General features: G+C 38.2%; 1 protein-coding gene across 1 annotated transcript in view; it reads right to left on the bottom strand.

The window, feature by feature from the left end:
- Window positions 1-9,429: 9,429 nt before the first annotated feature.
- The window catches only part of LOC140146240 (uncharacterized), a 53,556-nt gene continuing 42,263 nt past the window's right edge, over window positions 9,430-20,722 (bottom strand). The window contains 5 exon segments of the mRNA XM_072168023.1: window positions 9,430-12,889; window positions 13,447-13,546; window positions 17,720-17,819; window positions 20,062-20,201; window positions 20,204-20,367. Coding sequence (XP_072024124.1) covers window positions 12,600-12,889; window positions 13,447-13,546; window positions 17,720-17,819; window positions 20,062-20,201; window positions 20,204-20,367 — 794 coding nt within the window. The 3' untranslated portion in view covers window positions 9,430-12,599.

Here is a 20,722-nt window from a genome sequence, read left to right as displayed (position 1 = left end):
AGGCCCAAAAATTATCAAGTCCAAAAAAGTGCAAAATTCGGAAACCTTGCATAAAAATTCGTCATTACAGATCAACTTAATTACATGTTTTTTTACTTAAATAATAAGTTGTCAAAATTTGGTGATACATTTTTTTACACATGAGATGTATCCATATGCTCTGTTTCCCATGGAGTGTATCTGCATTAAAATTTGATTTTACTGCAAATTTTCTCTAAATTCCAAGTTATATTGGATGAGTCAAGTTTTGTATATTATAATAACAATATTGAACCAATTTCATGTGCAATTTTAAGATATTACCATGGTCATTACAGAGTATACTGTACATGTAGGACTACGGTACTGCATAATTCTGAATCCTATTAAAGAGGGTCTAAATTTCATCATCCAAAATGCACCCCTAAATAGTTGTGAAATTTTATGAAATTGCACATGGAATTAGATAAATATATATAGTATAGTATACAAAACTTCACTACCTAATATATCTTGGAATTTGGAGAAAATTTACATTAAAATCACTCTTTTATACAAATAACATGTAGATTTCACTTTAGCTTGCTGTGGAGGGAAAACTATTGGTATCTTAAATCATGAAGTTGGCTACAGTAGATGAGGACTTCTTGTTAGGTGATTGCCCAAGTTATAGAGTTATTGATTGATATTTAGGGGTGCATATTTGAACTTCATCAAAACATGTTTTTGCCAAAATTACAAACAGGTTTATATGAGGTACTACTGATGCACTGTGTGTGCATAGCTCCATTGAGACTGTGTGTGTGTTCAGTCTTGCATGGTAAACATAAAAGGTGTCCAAAGGAGTGGGTTCTTGTGCTGGTCATCCCTAATTATAATATCACCCTCTTAGCTAGGACTGAATAAAAAAGTTTGTGACTCTGATGTCACCGGTGTCAATCAAACTCTCCACGACCCTTGATTGGTTATTACATACATACATACATACAATATTTCTATAGCGCTTTTTCGCAGTTCAAAGCGCTTCACAATACAAAGAAAAACAAATGAAATTACAACAATTCAAAAAGGTGGGGTTTAAGATGCCTTTTAAAGATCTGCAGTGACGGGCCTCTCTGATGGAAGTGGGCAGTGAATTCCAGTGGCGAGGACCGTACACTGAGAACCCACGGTCACCTGCAGATCTTTTGGTCTTGGGAATAGCAAGTCTGGTAACGTCCTTGGATGAGCGAAGATTACGTTTGCTGGAATGGGTGTTATGTAGTAGATAAAGGGTGAGAAACAGACCATTATCAGAAATAATGGGCGTGTTGTTCATGACTGGTGAGATGTTAGTTGGTTTGAGGTTGAGACCCCGATAGTGGTCGTAACCTCAAACCAACTAACATTGAGCCAGTCATGAACAACACGCCCATTATTTCTGGTAATGGTCTGTTTTGAACCGCTTATCTTACATATACTGGCGAAACAAAATTTAATTGTTTGTATCAAAATATGTAAATATAATAGTTTCAAAAGAAATTTAATGCCAAGATTTAGTTTCTTGAATAAAAAAACTAACACCTCAGACGCCAGCATTATCAAATCAATACAGAATTGATCTGTATTTGAAGTGTACTTGCATAGTTAATCCGCTGGAGTGTATTCACCCGTTACCATTATTATTCAAATGATTAATGAATAATGCAAATGGCAAAAAAGTTATCAACGTTTTGACTACGCTCGGTTTCAACACCATGAAATTTATATCTTAGAAAAATGTGATTAAGCACATATTTGAAAACCCATTAACGCAGTGTTCATTGGTACTCCCCTTTTATGGGTAGGTCATAGTAAGGCTTTGCACCCCCAGCCCCTTGACTTGTAATGAGTACCGCAGAGTAGTTGCGAAGCTCCCCTGGTCGGGTAGTATCCCGGGGGTTCTTGCCTAGTAGCTAATTTGCATGGACCGTTGAGCGTTTTTGGGTTGGGTAAGGATAAAGACAGATTCCCTTCTAAAAACCTAATGGAAAGTTTATATACATGTACTGAGTATACATTCAACGAAACATTTACTTTTTATTTATGAATAATTATTACTTTCGTTATGGTAATTAAGTTTTAATTTGCATGTTTATTAATTGAGCACCAGTGGTGTTATATAAAATATTAATGTTATACGGACTGCAGTAGCCCTCTATAATTTACTACTCTTGCCATGTAACATTTGCATATAAATCGAGCTGTAAATGCATTTGTTTCGTAAGTCTACCAAACTAACTCAGATTCTACATGTATGTTGTGATCCTTTCCATAGTGTTTCTAGAGTGTCCTAGTATTACTTTTGTTCAGCTCGCTGCCCGAGACCGTTATCTTGAGCTATTGTGTTGATAATGGTCTCTGGGCAGCTAGCCACCTCCATTACTCTAGGTAATGGTCGGGGCAACGAACCTTGAACAAAAGAAATACAATGGATAATCAGTGAATAGAAAAGGGCTAGACGTATATACATAGATATTAGCTCAGACAAGTAGGTAGGGGCCGTGTTATTAATACACTGATACATGAGAACAAGGATTTTGAAAGTAACTCGCTGCTTGACTGGGAGCCAGTGGAGACGGGTGAGGTAAGGTGATATATGATCGCGCCTACGAATACCGAAAATCAAGCGAGCAGCTTTGTTTTGAATGCGTTGAATTTTCGCGAGTTGGGCTTCGGTGATACCAGCAAGCAGCGAGTTACCATAATCAAGGCGGGAGCTCACGAGGGCTCGAACAACATGATGACAGTTTTCTTCATTGAGGTACTGCCTTATACGAGAAATATTTCGGAGTTGAAAATTAAGAGTACGGCATAACCCATTTACATGATCTGACATAGACATAGTACTGTCAAAATAATACCAAGATTACGAACCTTATTAATAGATTTAACGGTAGTTGTACTTACTTTAAGACTAAGAGCATTAATAGATTTAAGGTTATGAGGTGAGCCTACAACAAAGAACTCTGTTTTCTCCATGTTTAACTTCAACTTAGCATGAGTCATCCAGCACTGAATATCAAGAATGCAGTTCTGAAGCCGATTTATAGCATCAGTTTGATCCATGGGTTGTTTAGGGTTAAAAGCGGTGTATAACTGAGTATCGTCAGCGTAAATATGGTAAGAAAGTTTGTGCTTACGAATGATCATGCCAAGAGGTAAAGTATAAATTGTAAAGACAACGGTCCCATGACAGATCCTTGAGCCAGCCCACAGTCAAGGGAGACAGCAGCAGAAAAAAGTGTCGTCGATGTTGACACGACTGTGTCTGTTAGACATGTATGATTGAAACCAATCTAGGGGTGGTCCAGAGACACCCATAGTACGTAAGTCTGTGAATGAGGGTGGCATGATCGATGGTGTCAAAAGCTGCGGTGAGGTCTAACATGACCAGCAGCACAACGTTACCCTCATCCAGCTCGTGCATAAAATCATTTTTAACTTTGAGCAAAGCAGTTTCTGTGCTGTGCCCTTGCCTGTAGGCTGACTGAAGGGGCTCACTGAGTCTGTTTGATGACAAATAATCTTTATATCTAGCTGCAACAATGTTCTCAATTACTTTGGATATGAATTGGATGTTAGAAATAGGCCTGTAATTTTTCAACACATTAGGATCAAGAGACGGTTTTTTAAGAATGGGGGTGACAATAGCATTCTTGATGGAAGTTGGAAAATTACCGGTGCACATAGAGACATTTACAATTTTGGTGATAATGGGCACAACAAGAGACAGGTTCTGTTTGAAGAGCCATGTGGGAAGCGGATCAATAGAACAGGTCTTGTTAGGAAGTTTGACCAAGACCTTTTCAACTTCCTCCAGAGATGTAGGTTTGAAAACATTCAACCTGTGCCCTGCTTGCTCATCACCTTCAATCTTGTAATCAATGTCATAATTGGGCATAACAACAGCATCTAAGTCCCTACGGATCTTGTCCGTTTTACTCTTGAAAAAGTTGGAAAACTGTTCACTCTTGATATCTGAAGAGCTATAGACAGGTAATTGTTTGTTGGAGTTGTTGAGCAAGGTATTAATTGTACTGAAACAGATCTTTGTCATCCCCACTGGCTATCTTGGTTTTAAAAACTCAGTTTTAGCACTTGTGATCATGTCGCTCACCAAGTGCAATTGATCAAGGTAACATGTGCGATCGTGTTCTGACTGAGACTTTCTCCATTGTCTTTTCGAGCCTTCTGCGAACTCGCCTAGCACAAGCAATGTCTTCATTAAACCATGGTAGCCGAGTGCGGATGGACAAAGATCTTGTTTTGAGAGGAGCATGATGGTCAAGTAATTTGGTACAAACGACAGAAAAGTGGTTGACCAATTCATCCGCTGATGACAAGGAGTCAGGAATTTCAGAGAGCTGACATTTAAGGTCTTGGGTAAAAGATGTAGGATCAAACCTCCTCCCAAGAAGGTAACCAAAACCCCGGAAGTCCCGTTTGGTTTTGGTTACCTTCTTGGGAGGAGGTTTGTTATATGCCAGAATGAACTCAATAAAGAAGTGATCAGATATCAGTGACTTCTTAACACTGTGGGTGACCACAATGTTGTCATCAGGCCTGGATATCAGAAGATCAAGGGTATTACCACTTATATGGGTTGGAACGGTGATGTGTTGTTGAAAACCATTTATGGATATGGTGTCATGAAAATGACGAACATCTGGTAATTCAGGTTTATTAACATGGACATTGAAGTCCCCTACTATAATCAATTTGTTTGGCATAAAAGAAACCTCATCCATTAAATTATCAAATTCCTGTAGGAAATCTGATATAGGATATTTGTTAACCTTTGAAGGTTTGGGTCTATACACACATATAAATGTTAAACCAGAATCAGAGTCAGTAATACACATATGTTCGATTATTTTCAGGTTACAGGTTGTCGGAGTTACAGTTAAGTTCAGGGTTGATTTAAACAGAGCACCAACTCCACCTCCAACCCGAATAGATCTTGGGACGTTAATGAAGTTGTACCCAGGTGGTGTAAATTCACCGATTTTGGTTGTGTCATATTCATCCAGCCAAGTCTCTTGCAGAAACAAAATGTCTACATCATGTTCGATAACATAGTCACAAACATACACTGTTTTGTTTCCTATTGAGCGGGCATTCCATGATCGGATGTCTAAATACTGGCCATGTCGTGGAAGTTTCACCAGGTGGTTATGGGTTGTGACCGCATCAGTTTTTCGGGTCTAGCAAAATGTTAGTTATGACAGGGATGGAACATTCGACAGGAGAGGGTCCAGCTGGGGATGGGCGGCAGACGGGTAGTATTCTATGGGTCTTGATCGCACTCCTCCACGTCGCCCTCTATGAGTGGTTGGAACATTGTTTATGTCTAGTTCAATAAGTCGAGACCAGACGTCAGGGGACAGATGGGTCGCCTTGTTGTGACATTTGCCGATTTCCAAAAGTCTGTCACGGCTGTAAGTGACAAGTGCAGGGAATGGGGACCTATGTTCATTTGTATCAGGGCCTGGATTGGAGCTAATGTCTCCAGCTATTAACAATAGTTCCTGAAATGATGACGAAGAGTTCCTGTAGTAAGGAATCCTTGTTTTTAGGTATTTATTGTTAGCGTGTAAAGGGAAGGTTGATTCATCTGGTGCCTTCATCGGGAAAAAGGAATCACAGAAAATGGCAAAAAATTACAAGGCAAAAAGCAACTTTTCTAAACATTGTTGACATGGTGCCTTCAGGAAAGTTTCCTATTACTAAGACCAACTAACTTTTGGGTTAGTTTGTATGTTTGAAATGAAGGTGCAAAATTTTACCGCAAAATTCAGATTTTCAATCATAACAACAACTTGTAAACAAATCATTTCTGAGTTTGATTGGCAGGCGATGTCAGACGCAAATTTTTAATTATGTCACAGATTATATGGTGACAACCCTAAATGTGTGTAAGTTTCATACCATAAATAGGCCAAATCAAAAAAGGTCCTCCAATGTTCAAAAATCTAATGCAGTTTATTTTCATAATATTTTGATGGGAACCTGGTTGGTGCATATTATTGCATGCAATATGCTACATAAAATAAATCACAGATACAATGTAGGCCTATACTATATGATTTGAGTCTTCTTTATTTTTGTACTGGGACTGTGTGGACTTCAGTGTATTAAAACAATGATGGATTTATGACTGGGAGTTTATAATGTATCTTCAGAGATGTTGTCTATAAATGAATCTAATTTCACACATTGCTACAATTGAGGTTATCCACTTTACTCATGCGTGACTTCCAACAAAAGGCGCTGGTTCCCGTAGTATTCCTCATTCAAACTAATTCAATGCACGACCTCGGAGTTACCTGCATGACTTTGGCGGGCTATTTTGAAATAGTCATGGTTGCACATGCAGGTACTTCTTTTGAAAGTCCTAAACAAGGTATAGGAGTCGCTGGTAGGATATGCAGCTTATAGAACACGGATAACCTCTATGGCAGCCATAGCTGGGTGCTTGTCAGGTCCATTGGGTCCATCCTAACTGAAATGTGAAATGATGCGACCTTGGTGGAGATTTTAAACTGCATTCTATCATCTATGTGACAAAAGAATGACGCAAGTTTGTAACACAATATAAATTTTTAAGCATGGTGCAGAGAGGACCAGTGTCATAGCCAGTGGGGGAGCAGTGCCCCCTCCCATCAAGGCCCGTCAGTTCATCCAAGGCCATTGGTACATGAAGGGCGTTGAAACATTTAGCTCTGTACAGACCCCACTTTTGAGATTGGGCAAACAAAACACTGGGTAAACCACAACCATAAAATTTGTTTGAAAGAATTATTTTATGACAATTTTAGGTGCACACATTTGAGCCAAACTTCTTTTTTTTGGACAAAATTTTGGCCTTGCCACTTATCATGGCAAATATGCCAGGGTGCCACTCAATACATATGTGTTGTCATCACCGAGCAGAAATCCACAGGAAAGGGTACTTTTTTGACGCATAGGGTAGCTATTTCATGCTATTTTGGGGGAAAAGGGTATACTTTCAGCGACAGCGTTTAGGGTATGAATTTTAAAGGACATGAAGGCTATTTTTTTTGCAGCATTTTTACCATTTGTAATTTAAAAAAATTGTTCTACAGACAACATAGTGCAATTAATCCATGAAAGTGGCTGTTTAAACCTCTTTTTCTTAGTAGATCAGTGGAAAGGGTACCTTTTTATGGTAGGTCAGTGAAAAGGGTGTCTAAATGCACTGGTCAGTGAAAAGGGTGCCCAAATACAACGGGTCAGTGAAAAGGGTCCCCATTTCACAAGCTGCTCAGTGATTAGGGTTGGTATTTTCACCTGCTCCAGGTCTGTGTTTAGGGTGTGAAATTTGAGGGCCTGCTTGAGGATGACAACATATAAAAGCATATATTGCCCCCAGGGCAAATATGACGAACTTACTTCAGTACCTCAATTTTCGAGAGTTCTTCAGCTAACAAAACAAGTCAAATATTATGCTGGTTTCATACTTTCCTGCCACTTTGAATATGATTTTACTTCACTGCGCAGTCGCACCAGAAACGCTAGCGGTGACCAGCGGCAAGCCAATATATTGATCACTCCACGACTTTGCTCAAACAGCAGCAACTCGGAGCAGTGCCGCTCTGATGTACGAGAACAAAATATGATTTTGGAGCGGCGACAGTGGCTTTCAGAGTCGTGCCGCTGCCGCTCCACTTGCAGACAAGTGCGAACTTCATGATGAAGCGTCACACAGCTCAACAGCAAGTGGCAGAAAGTATGAAACCAGCATTGAATTGCATCAAGTATTCGTTATTCAATCTCCATTCAAACTATTTTCAGATATTTTTATCTTCTAATGAATGTTCGTTGACTTACAATCATTAATATATTTCCACCAGATATTTGAATGTCGAATGCAATGATTTTTTCATCAACAAAAATTTAGATGGAAATGAATTCAAACAGATTGAGTAACAAATATTTGTCATAAAAATAAATTGGGCCTTCATCTCAACTTGTAAAAGAAACACAGGTCACACATCAGTTTAGACATTTATGATTTTGAAGTTTTAATTCAAATCGTAGACATGAGAACAAGCTTTATTTCATTGGATTTATAAACCACCTTGTATTGTAAATTACACTATTTTACAGTTGGTAAATTGTGTGCTTATTTGTAGCGGTCAACCCCCACCCTAGCCCAGCCTCCCCCACCCTCCAACAACAACACACTGCTCTTACCACTCGGCAATCAATAAAGCTAGTGGCACTGGATCAGATTAGATTACTGCATAGGTCCAAAATTAAATTCCTGGATATAAAAACCATTGGGATAATATTAAGGTGGGTGGTCTGATTGTAACACATGATGGATTGAGGTCTATTACCCAAACATTCTTATTCTATGTTTCAAGTTTTTTGAATACTAGCACAATACAAATATATCACCAACCAAACTATCATTGTATTTGTTCATACCCCCCTTCCCCCCAAATAACAACCCATTTTGAGCCTAAAATTTCATTGGATTTAAGAGGAAACATGTGAGCTTTCACCCAATACCAAAATCTGCATTTTGATACACTAGGATCCACAACATTCTCTTGGTCGTACTGACGTCACAAAGGGGACCAGTGCGCGCATGTGCAGTTCCCCTTTCTCGAGCTGGTTGCTATGCGCGCGCTTGTACAAAGGGGACGAAGGAGACAATGTTCCCGGATGTCCGACCGAGTGAATGCTCATCTATCAGGATACACTTCTTTAACCCTAATACATTTGCACATTCATTGAATGACCTTTGAAAGTTTGGGTACAAAACCTCATCCTCTGCAACTTGAGGTCACATTTTGCACTATGAGTGTTTGATTGAGGTTACTAAACTATGCCATTTGCATGAGGCCATTGTTGTCCATACATGTAGTGATAGGGTAAAGTGGAGGATAAGGCTATCAATCTGATCATCAACATTTACAGCAAAAATAATTTACAATCATACCATGAACCTCAGAAACCAAAAACCTTTTCATCATGCAACATGATTAAAACTTTCACAATGGACTATTCCATTTGAAATCCATACCCCCTATGGAAGACATGACCTTAATCTCCCACACAGGGGTGTAGATTGCAAATGGAATCATCCATTCAGGTAACCCCATTTGAAATCTACACTCCCTGTGTAGAAGATTAAGGTAATGTCTTCCATAGGGGGTGTATGGATGTCAACTGGCACAGCCCAATGGGTTTATCATGCCATCAAAAGCAAGTTCCTTGCTGAAACTTATACACAAAAGCATTTTCACCTACATTTGTTCACATGATTTTGAAAAGAAACACCTCTTAAACTTTACTTGGATTTGAGAAACTTAACATGAAATAAAACCTTTTTTTTTTATTACTCAGATAATACTTTTTATGTTGCAACTTGAGCTAGTGATGCCCAATTAAAACCAAAATATTAAAGCTTTCATAATATAGAAAAAATCTACAACCATCATTAAAAAAAATGTAACACATTTTGCATGCCAGAGGTAGCCATATCTTATGGATTTTGAGAATTCTCTCAATTCTTGTCACCATTTCACAATCTATATTTAGTTTAGGGCACAAACCAAAAGTTTGATGATGTCCTGCAAACAAAATTCCTTTAAGTTACGGGGAGGGTCTAAAAAGTTTGATTACGGTTGTAAAAAAACTAGTAGAAACAATCGGTCAAAGTTGACCCGTCAGGTTTGAATTTATTTCACACTTCACACTTATGTTTCAAGGTAGGTGAAGGAGGGAGGGGGTCAGGGTCAGACGTTCGTTTATAAGACAACATTAAACTTCTGGTTTGTTTCCTTATAATGGCCACCATATAAAATTGTTTCTGTACACAGATAATGTTCTATGAATTGAAGATGCTAGTTGAATTCAAAAAGGGGGTAAAGTTACAAAATCATGAAAATGGAGTTAGTGTCAGTTTTTTCTACTAAGGGGTAATCGAAACCCTGTTAAAGTTTCATAGTGTAATAATGTGGTACAGCAATGAAACTTGTATGGATAAAAACCACCTCCATGCATCCATGCATCGATTGAGCCCATATTTATTGGTTGAGCTATGAGTTTTAAAATATTGGACGAGACGTAGTCAAGTCCAATATATTAAAACTCATAGCAAGACCAATAAATATTGGGCTTAAAGCATCCAATTTTATCATTATTATGTGTTTGATCCAATATTTTCACACACTTGGATTCATCCAAACATAATAATGAAACAACATGGACTTAAAAACCTTCTTTACCACTAAATCTCGAAATATACTCAATGTGACTTAAAAGTCAAAAAGATCACGACCTGATACTCACTCGCAGATGAAAGAGTACCATCTGAAAATTCCGAAACTTGGAATTAATTCCTTCTGTTTGGATCACAAGTTTAAATCAAAATCGTGACTTAACCCCATTTTAGAACTAGCATCCTAAACTGATTTCTTCATAGAGGTTCCTTCTAGTTGACCTAAGGCATGACCCCAATCCTGTTGATGGAGAAACTTTTTTGACTAAATCTTTGCATAGTGGCGAGTATCTCTAGGTTGTGTGCATCATGGCTGACGTACATTTTGCTACAACCAAGAAAATGGTGGTTTCACTTCAATTGTTTCTGTAACAATTTGGTGACTTTTCCACAGAAATTGCATTTCAAATCAAATTCTTCCAACCAGTATTCTCTCTCTCTAGTAATTGGGTTCACAAAATGAAGCATTTTTACCCAAATTGGCTCAATTTTCACTCAAACATTCCTCAAATTGACTTCCTGTAATGCAGAATTGCAAATTCTTGTGCGTCATATCTAATTTTCACTGGGTCATATTCGAGACATACATGTATGACATCTTGAGTGTGAGTGCACACTGCTTCCAGCTAAACCATTCTGCACCTTGTCCAATATCTGTGAATGGGCTAGTCCAGTTGAAATCCACACTCCCTCTGTGGAGGATTTTGGAAACACTTTCCACAGGGGGAGTAAGTTTTTCAAATGTAATTGGTCAGAGTTAAATCAATTTAAAATCCATACTCCCCCGTATTATGGTTTTACTTATATCTTCCACAACTGCAGTGAGTATTTCAAATGGAGGTTACCCAATGGTCTATTTTATTTGAAACTTATACACCCTCTGTGGAAGACTTCAGCTAATTCTTCCACAGAGGTAGTGTGGATTTTAAATGGAATAGCCCAATCTGTGAATCAATTAGTGAATTCAGCTTCATCTCACAGCAGGTGCAATTCTCTACAAAGTGAAATTCTTCGCTACAAAGTTATGAGGTAATAGACCATTTTTCATGCAATCCACATCCAACTTTTGACTGAATAAGACCTAATTAACCCCATGAGAAATGCCTGCTGATTGTCAAAAAGAAGTTTTCATTATTAATTGGACCAATTAGTAACATTGTTAGAATAATTTCAACATGAGGAAAAAAAATGGGGTGAATTATTTGCAAAGCTCCATTCTGATTGGGTGATTTAAGTCAGTGAAGATATCTTGTAATTGACCAATCAGAGGCTATGTTAGATCAGCAAGTAGTGCTCAGGGGGTTAATACAGGCCACATATTCATTTGTCTCAATTTTAAAGGGCATACACCCTATATGCAAAACTTATTTGATATCAATCCACAATGGACTATTCCAGTTGAAATCCATACACTCCCAATGATAGACATGAACTTAATCTTCTACCCAGGGAGTGTAAAAGTCAAATGGGGTAACCTGAATGGGTGACTCCATTTGAAATCTATACCCCTTGTGTGGGAGATAAAAGTCATGTCTTCCACAGGTGTATGGATTTCAACTGGAATAGCCCAATGTCACATGACCTGCCTAGTTGGTACTGATCAAAGTTTACCAGCAAATTATTAAGGCCAATAAAAAAAGAAGTTTGTCTCATGTCCTCTGAGCGATTGATTACAAATCCAATGTGGTATGTGTTTTTTATTTTATCAATAAATCAGGTGTTCAGGGGGGGGGGGGGTACCCCCTTGACAACTCATCGGTTTGAGCCTATTATGTTTTGCCAATGCAATTTGTCTTCATTTTTTAAATTAAAATAACAATTGTGAAATAATATTTTATTTTTGAACGTTTTCACCCTTAGAAATCCAATGTGCGCAGGGGATGTGAGACAACCTATTTTTTCCCTGATACAAATAATCACAATATATCTCTGGTGCCTCAGGACCTTGCCTTGGTGCCCGGGTGGTACCGTATCTACTTCTGACTCGTCTATTTTAGCATTTTGGTACCTTTCTGTTCCTTCACGACACCAGGGTCGCCAAACCCGCCATTTGGTAGTCCAATTGGGTGACTTTTAAAGATGTTCCCTGCAACTTTAGGTGATTTTCTGTCTCATAGAAACCAATGGTTCAGAAAAAATTGGGTGACTTTTCAACATTGGCTCCTGCAACTTCCAGTAGTTTCCTGTCCCATAGAAACCAATGGTTAAGAGAAAAATTGGGTGACTTTTCGATTACTTGACCCATGATTCGGGTTGACATTTTTCGACAACCCTGCACGAAGAGAGTACTTAGATTATAGATGCATTGCTATCACAGTCTATAGAAAATCCATATTACATCAGTTTATTTAGTTAATTTCGCCTTTTTCCTAGCAATTGCATCTTCCACGGCTTTAAGCTGCTTCAACAATTCCTCTCTTCTTGACACTGTGCCACCCTTCTTGGCTCCAGCTCCTACTGCTGCCTTGGCCACTCCCGGTTTGGCTGCCACCTTGGCTGCAGGTTGACCACCTTTTGTGGCTGCCCCCGGTGAGAGAGGTCGTTTCGGACCTGGTTTGGCTGGTTTTGGGGCTTTGGGATCTCCTGGTGAAGGAGCTGGCTTTTTGGCTGCTGTTGGCTTAGCTGCTTTTCGTTCTGTGGTGCAAAAAATCATAGAACATTTAAATGAGTCAATATTATGGAAAGTATTATGGATAGCAGTTCGGATAGGTTTTGTAGTTTACTGTAACTTAAATATCTTCCACAGGGGGAGTGTAAATTTCAAATGGAATTAGCACATTAACCAACTCTAATTGAAACTCACCTCCCGTTTGTGGAAGATTAAGGTTGAATCTTTCTCAGAGGGTATATTTGTTTAAAAATCATTAAATAAAAGCCTTTGGACTCACTTAAAAGTAGTTTTCATAATATTTTTTGGTTATTAAATTATGCATGCTTGTGCACTCCCTAAAGTAAACAAACACTTTACAGGAAGTGACACAAACTGGATTTTGAATGAGCTCATATAAAATGACATATCTCAGTATAAACGCAATCACCAAATTGAATACAATTAAAAGTATTGGACAGCTGAATATCATAGCTATATCATGGTATTGATTCCAATTACATCAAATTACATTAATTAATTAATTTTGGAAGCAAATCAGCCATTTTCATTGGGACAGACCGTACACGACAATCAAACATACCTGCAGCAGCTTTCTGTTGTGGAGCCGGTAATGTGCGTTGTTTCTTGGCTGGAACCGAATTATTTCCTGGTTCTGGAGGGCGCTTCTTATCACCACTTGGCTGTGAATAAAAATGAAATACTACATTTTTATATCAGGAGTTAATTGGTACTTTTAGACAAAGTACCTAAATATGTGCTCGTTCAGCTGTTCAGAGTGATTTCTGGCAACATTTTCTTCCCACTGACTTTTGCATTTGGTTCTTGGCCTTTTTAGGTCTAATTAAAATGATATTAAATGGACAATCTTTTATTATGAAAACATCTTTTGTTATGTTATCACAAATATTTGGGGGTATTTTTCTGATTTTTATCACAAACCTGACCTCACAGTGGGATTCCTCTCACCAAATTTGCTTTCTAAACATATAGGCCTATACCTTTAATATGTTAGAACCTTAATTTAAGCCGTAATTGAGTTAGAAAAGTCACCAATTCTATCCCCTTGCACCCCTATTACAGACACACTATATGATTAGCATGTGTGTTGGTAGACTTCCAATTAATCATTTAAACCTGGCAAGGTAGATTTAAACTGTCATTCAACACAAACATATATTGAGATAGTTACCTCAATATTTTGATGTGTACAACACACATCCTCATCAGGAGGACTCCAATGATGAACTGATGGAGTTGAATGTCCTGCTCTCGACCTTTGATGTCCTTTCTATTGATCGGATTAGGGCATTATATAATGAAGGGAGCTTGAAAGTCCTTGATCACGGTTGAGCGGAGCCTCCCGCACCAGGCGGGGGTATTCTCGGTCTTCACGATTCAAAACCTTGACATTATCCCAGTCAATTTGGTGATTGGTATCCGTACTGTGTTCAGACACAGCAGATGGTGTCCTGCTGGGGGCAGTGGACTTGTGGTTAAGTCTCTGTCCCAGTTGTCTTCCAGACTGTCCGATGTAAGATTTTGTGCATTCGGTGAAGTTAATCTGGTATATGCAACCACAGTGTTTTTCAATTGGAACTGGGTCCTTAGGTGACACAAGGATTTTGCGAAGAGTCGTGTGGGGTTTAAAGCTGGTGGCCCCCGTAGTTTTTGAATATACGCTGAAGTTTTTGCGATATGCCGTCCAGAAAGGGTAGGGTGATGAAAGTCTTGTTGAGGGAGGTCAGCTGTTGGTGCCGGAGGGTTGGAATTTTGAGTGGGGGGTTTATTTCGACTGGTGGAGAGGTCAAAAGCCCACTGGTGGTATCGCTTGAGCTCCCTTCATTATATAATGCCCTAATCCGATCAATAGAAAGGACATCAATGGTCGAGAGCAGGACATTCAACTCTATCAGTTCATCATTGGAGCCCTCCTGATGAGGATGTGTGTTGTACACATCGAAATACTGAGGTAACTATCTCAATATACACTCCTCAAAAGAATTAAAGGATCAGTTGAATATAATCAGCATTTTTGAAAACATTGGATAGTGAAACGGAGAGCCAAATGCGATTTCAGATTTTATGTCTATTCTTAAGCTTACTTTCTGCGTGTTTGTCTATTGAAGAAATATGAAATTTTCAGCTTTTGTCAAAATGATATTTAGAGAAAAGTCACGATGCTCACGTGTTCGTGGTAGTTTTTGATTGTTATTATGCATTTAAAAATGATTGCATGGCTCTGCACATGGTATATTTTTGTAAATATTTGGATTTGTTTACCTGCCGATCGTCTGTTTTCGCCGTGGGTTGAAAATACGGCAGAGAAATTTTTGTCATGTCGTGCAGGTATTGTACAGAGATCTTAATATTGTGTAAATAATTTGTCAGGAACAAAATTAAGGTATTACATACCGTCTATGAGTAAATATTCAGGATGAAATTCAGGTTTTTCTTGTGTTGTTTACAGAATTTTGGATTTGTCATTTGCCAGCAATCGCCTGGGACCGTAAACAGGTTTTCCTAAAAAATTGTATATTTCTTCAAAAATGACTTTTGTTGATCAAACTTTGGATTATTTAAGATGTAATTGTTTAAGGATGTAGAATTTTAAGATATTTTTACGTTTTACATGGTCAAAAAGGGGGTCATCAGTTTGATTCCTGATTTAAAAACACTTTAACCATTGTTTCTAGTTTTAGCTTTTTGATTTCGTCATGTTCAAAATATTTTCGAAAGTGAGCGCCTGACGCGGAGTGACTGCGCGATATCCGTAGTAACGGAGCTTACGCTTTGAACGCAGCCGCCGAAAGGTTCCATGAACGCGTTCAGGAGAGTATATAAAGGCTGTGCACGACGCAAATTAATCAGATTGCTTGGTGGACTCAGTCCACCCACAAACCTTCAGCTTGAAGGTAAGCACCGCCAACCATAGCACATACACCCATCACTGGCGCTCAGATGGAGCTCGGGGCAGCTTGGTTGGACCACAATAGTGGCAACACCAGGGTGGTTACACACTCCGGTGATTTGGCCTAGCGCCTATGCCTAATTTGGGCAAATGACTTGCCGCACACATGCACAAGTCCAATGGAAAACTATGCACTGTATTTTGTGTGCATTCATTGTTGCATGGCAAGCTCGTATTGGGTGTACAGGCATAGATACTCTGTAGTAGGCCTACTAGGCCTTGGCCTAGCCTATGACTATGTCATGTGATGAGAGATTCTGTTGATTATGAATTGTTTTTGTTATGCTTCTTGATTATTCAAGCAGATAGTATATACTTTTCGGCAGCATTTTTTTAAAGTAATTTATTTGGATTTAACGAAGAGAAATAAGGAAATATCGTCAACAGAGATTGTGTATTAACTTGTATTTATGAATAATGTGATGTGATAAGACAAATATGAAAGCAAAATAACAATACAAGATATAACAAAAAAAGCAAATATAAAACAGAATTGTCAAGTCTCATGTTTACCTGTTAGCCTACTCTTTTCATGCATCACTGATTTAACATGTCTTGGGGAGAATTCTAGTCTTTGATACTACGCTACCACTTGTATGTTTATAAGGCTAGTCTTCTCCATCAGTCGTTTATAAAAATATTAGGGGCAAGCTCGGTCCCGTTACAATATGATGATAATGTTATTGTGAATTGTGCTTGATCTTTCATTACATAATTTGTTCCCTAAGTTGTAAACAAAATTCACTCATTACAAATATCCGCTTTCACCCACATCTTGAGGGGAGGGGAAAAATGGAGGCTAAAATTTCGATTTTGAAGCCATTTTTCAAACGTCTCCACGGTCAAGTCACATATTTAGATGGGTATGTGTATGTGATGTGTGTTTGGGTCTATACGTCACATTAGTGGGTATAAGATGCCCTCAATGTATCTCCGGGGGTGGGGAAAGTCATTAATGTAACCGCACAAAAGATTATCTCCCGGCCCCCTCCTCACATATCTGAGGGTAGGGGTCATAATTGAGCTCCCTTACTAGTGCAACGTAATGCATAAATGAATACTCTATATGTTTTTGTCGTTCTGTACCATTTAATGATCACGATTAAAACCCCTACCCTCGGAGAAACGAGGAGGGGCAGGATGGGCATCTTTTGTACGGTTACATTAATGACTTTCTCCACCCCCGGGGATACATTGAGGACATCTTATACCCACTATTGTGACGTATAGACCCACACACATGTCACATACACAAACCCACCCCAATATGTGACTTGACCTTGACCATGGTGACGTTTGAAATTTTGGCCTCCGTTTTCCTCTCTCCCCCTCACGATGTGGGTGATGGCGGATATTTGTAATGAGGGAATTTTGTCTGCAGCTTAGTGAACAAGTGATGTAATGAAAGATCAAGCACAATTATCAATAATATTATCATTATATCTATATGTTTTCAAAAATTCTGATTCTAATTCTTTTGAGGAGTGTATGTTTGTGTTGAATTACAGTTTAAATCTACCTTGCTTGATTATCTACCAACACGTATGAGCATACACAGTCATTTAAACCTGCATCTCAACACAAAATTAAGACGTACCTCAATTTAACCTTCATCAGGGGACTAGCAATTTAAGTTCTGGATCAGTGACCTTACAGGGGCCAATACAAGTTAACAAGAGTGTACAATCAAGTATTCTAGTCAAGTCTGCAAAAGGTCGCTGATACTTGACTTGGGTTGCCAGTTCTCCTGGTGCATGTTGCGACTAAAATTTTGAGTTACGTCTTAATTTTGTGTTGAGATTGTAAGTTTAAATAACTAATTATTAAGCTATATGATCGATCGTTAGTAAGAACACCACAATGAATGGTATATGTTGTAGCTCACCTTTTTGGTAACTAGTGTTAGTTTGATATCTTTGTGTGCACTGTATTTTAGTGGATTAGGACGTGTCACCACCGCTGCTGGTTGAGACGTAGACTTGGATCTGGTAAAGAAGGAAGAAAGTAATCAACAATTAAACAGGGGTATTCAGATTTTTTTTCATATTTAGAGAATAAAGGTATTGCTTTTAGCTGTTGTCGTGCATCTATTGTCTCATATAACACGGGCGACATCATTATTTTAAGTAAAACAATGAGGTGAAGCCAAGTTGTTTTACCCATAATAATAATAATGATGTTGCATGTTTATAGCAGACAATAGATGCACGACAGCGGCTACAAACAATACCTTTATTCTCATTCTTAAACACTTTAATTCAAATAAACATATTAATCATAAGTATACCAAATTTGAATCAAATTAAATCCTACATTTAAAAGGAAATACCTAGGGCTTAGAATCGATCAGTCCTGTTATTGCTATGCACCTCCAGTTCATATAGCGCGTATGAGTATCGCGTCAACACGCATGCGCTAAACTGTGTGATATTTTGTCATATCACACGAGCAAGAACCAATAAGATTGCAGGTACTTTCTTTTAACACTTAAAAGTGTTGTACCTCACATTGAGACCTGTACCAAAATAATCTGATTTCCCAAGTTAAATTGCACTGGCATTTGTGGTAACCACAATGGGGGATGAGGCTATCACATTTTTTGTTCATAGCATCTAAACGGTACACATTTCAGGCCTAAAATTTCCCAAGGATTATGAGAATATGAGTTTTCTAATGCCAATAACCACTTTACACCAATCTTACATTTTTATATAGGGCCTACTGATGATTTTGCAATTATACATGTTTTTTTGTTGTTCGTGCAATTATAAAAGTTTATGATTGTGATGTCCAGCAATCATGGCAAAATTCCAGTTTTATGTTTACTTACTCATATGATATGGTATGGGAATTGCAGCATTTCGGTCACATTTTCATGGAAACAGTTGAGGGGTATTATAGACAATGAGAAAGTATGAAGTGTTAGAACATTTGATGCTTGCAATGTTGCCAATACTAATAGATAAGCTGATGTTGGAAAAACATTGATATTTTTCAATACATTGAAACATCGCAACACCTTAAGGGCAGAGTAATGGGAGAGAACATGGACCTTTTCGAGCATAATTATTTTTGAATTGTATGTCTAAAGTATATAAAACTATACATTTTGGAAAGGAAATGAGTCAAGGAATCCCATGGTGACGCTCAGATTTGTTCAAAAATCTCGAGTTTTTGAAAAAATCACAAAATGCGCTTTTTACCCCAATTTTTTGTGACAACTTAAAAAAAATCCGCTCGAGTAAAAAAAATTTAGTTACTTTTTCATGGTGAAGAGACATGAACTTATGAAAGGTTTTTTTTTTTTTTAAATTCGTCTTATTTTTCGAAATATAAAAAAAAACATGTGAAAAAAGCACTTTTCTCACTCTATTAAGCTAAAATTGCACATAATGGTGTATATTTTTGTTTAAAACAAATATTTTGAAAAATGAGAAAACCTTCCCTAGACTTTGATTGGCTCTAAACGATAGTGCAAAAGTTTACCTTTATCTTTCATATTTTTGAGTTATCTTGTCACAAAATCGTACAATATTGTCAAAAATGAACTCTGAGAAATCGACGTTTTAGTAAAAAAATGTCAAATTTATGCACAAAACGTCCTTATATTTTTAAACGGCAAGACTCTTACGCTTGTAAAAGCTGTATCTGGTGCGTGGTCTAAATATGCATCTTTTTGCACCAATGAATCTATAATGTCTGCTTTTAGTGCGCCCAAATCCAAAATAATTAAAAAATTTAAGTGGCTTTTTCACTGCAAATTTTTGTTTTGTTTACATCACATTTGCTGGCGTTAACAACATACCGAATGCGCCTTGACTGCGTTGGACATACGTGCAGAGTTGCGCCGCGTCACGAATCGCGCGCGTAATCACAATATTTCGCATTCGCGCATTTCTGACTCATTATTTCCGCCAATTTCCCACCAAAAGCTGTCTTGAGCCATGTGACTTTTTAGAGTTAAAAAGAGTGAAATAAACTCAAGCAAAAATACGAATAAATATTAGCAAGTTGTATTTTATCAGTTTCAAGTGAAAGAATATATCTTAGTGTTGATAAATATCAAGAAATCTCAAATTCGGCGTGGACGAATGTGTCTTCCATTACTCTGGCCTTAAGACACTTATTGTTATTTTATCAAAGTTCAACAATACCAATCTACCCACATAAAAGAGGACTAAATCAAACTATTATCAATTTATGAAATCATGACAACTATATTATCACCTTGCATCGGGAGGTCCTGCAGAGGGCGCTGCTGCTTTTGGCTGTGGACCAGGTAACCTCTTTTTCTCTCCAGTAGCTCTCTGCGGTCCTATCTCCTTAGATGACGATGATGCTGGCGGCCTTACCGGACCAGGACGTGGCCGTTTTTGCGGTGATTGAGGTGGGGCGCCTTTTTGCGCTGAGACAGGGGGAGCTTTCCTGGCGGTGCAGGTCCTTTTGTTGGTGACAAAGGCATTGGTCCCTTTTTGGCATTGGGTGGTTGTGCACCTGATGGTCTACGTACAGGTTTTGTTGGACTTGAGTCGCCTAATGAAAATAAGATTGATGGGTAAATGATAATAGTGGGTTATTCCAGTTGAATTGCATGCACTCCCTATGGAAGACATGATCTTAATCACCCACACAGGGGGTGCAGATTTCAATGAGTCAAGTCATTTCACGGTCGAGTCGAGTCATTTCTAGACAATAGCTTGAGTCTAGTCAAATAACTAGAGTCCCTGTACAATCTCTACGGGGAAATTTCAAGATCCGAGTCGAGACATTACATTTTTAAAAGTCAAGTTTCGAGTCCTGACTCGGTACAAGTCTAAGAGTCACCCATTTCGGTAACCCTATTCACTAATGCAGGGGTTCAAATTCAAATTTTAAAAGCTATGCATAC

This window comes from Amphiura filiformis, chromosome 2 (genome assembly GCF_039555335.1).
Source record: "Amphiura filiformis chromosome 2, Afil_fr2py, whole genome shotgun sequence".
Taxonomy (NCBI): domain Eukaryota; kingdom Metazoa; phylum Echinodermata; class Ophiuroidea; order Amphilepidida; family Amphiuridae; genus Amphiura; species Amphiura filiformis.
The sequence above is the reverse complement of the archived record's forward strand: the minus strand, read 5'-3'. Positions and strand labels throughout refer to the sequence as shown.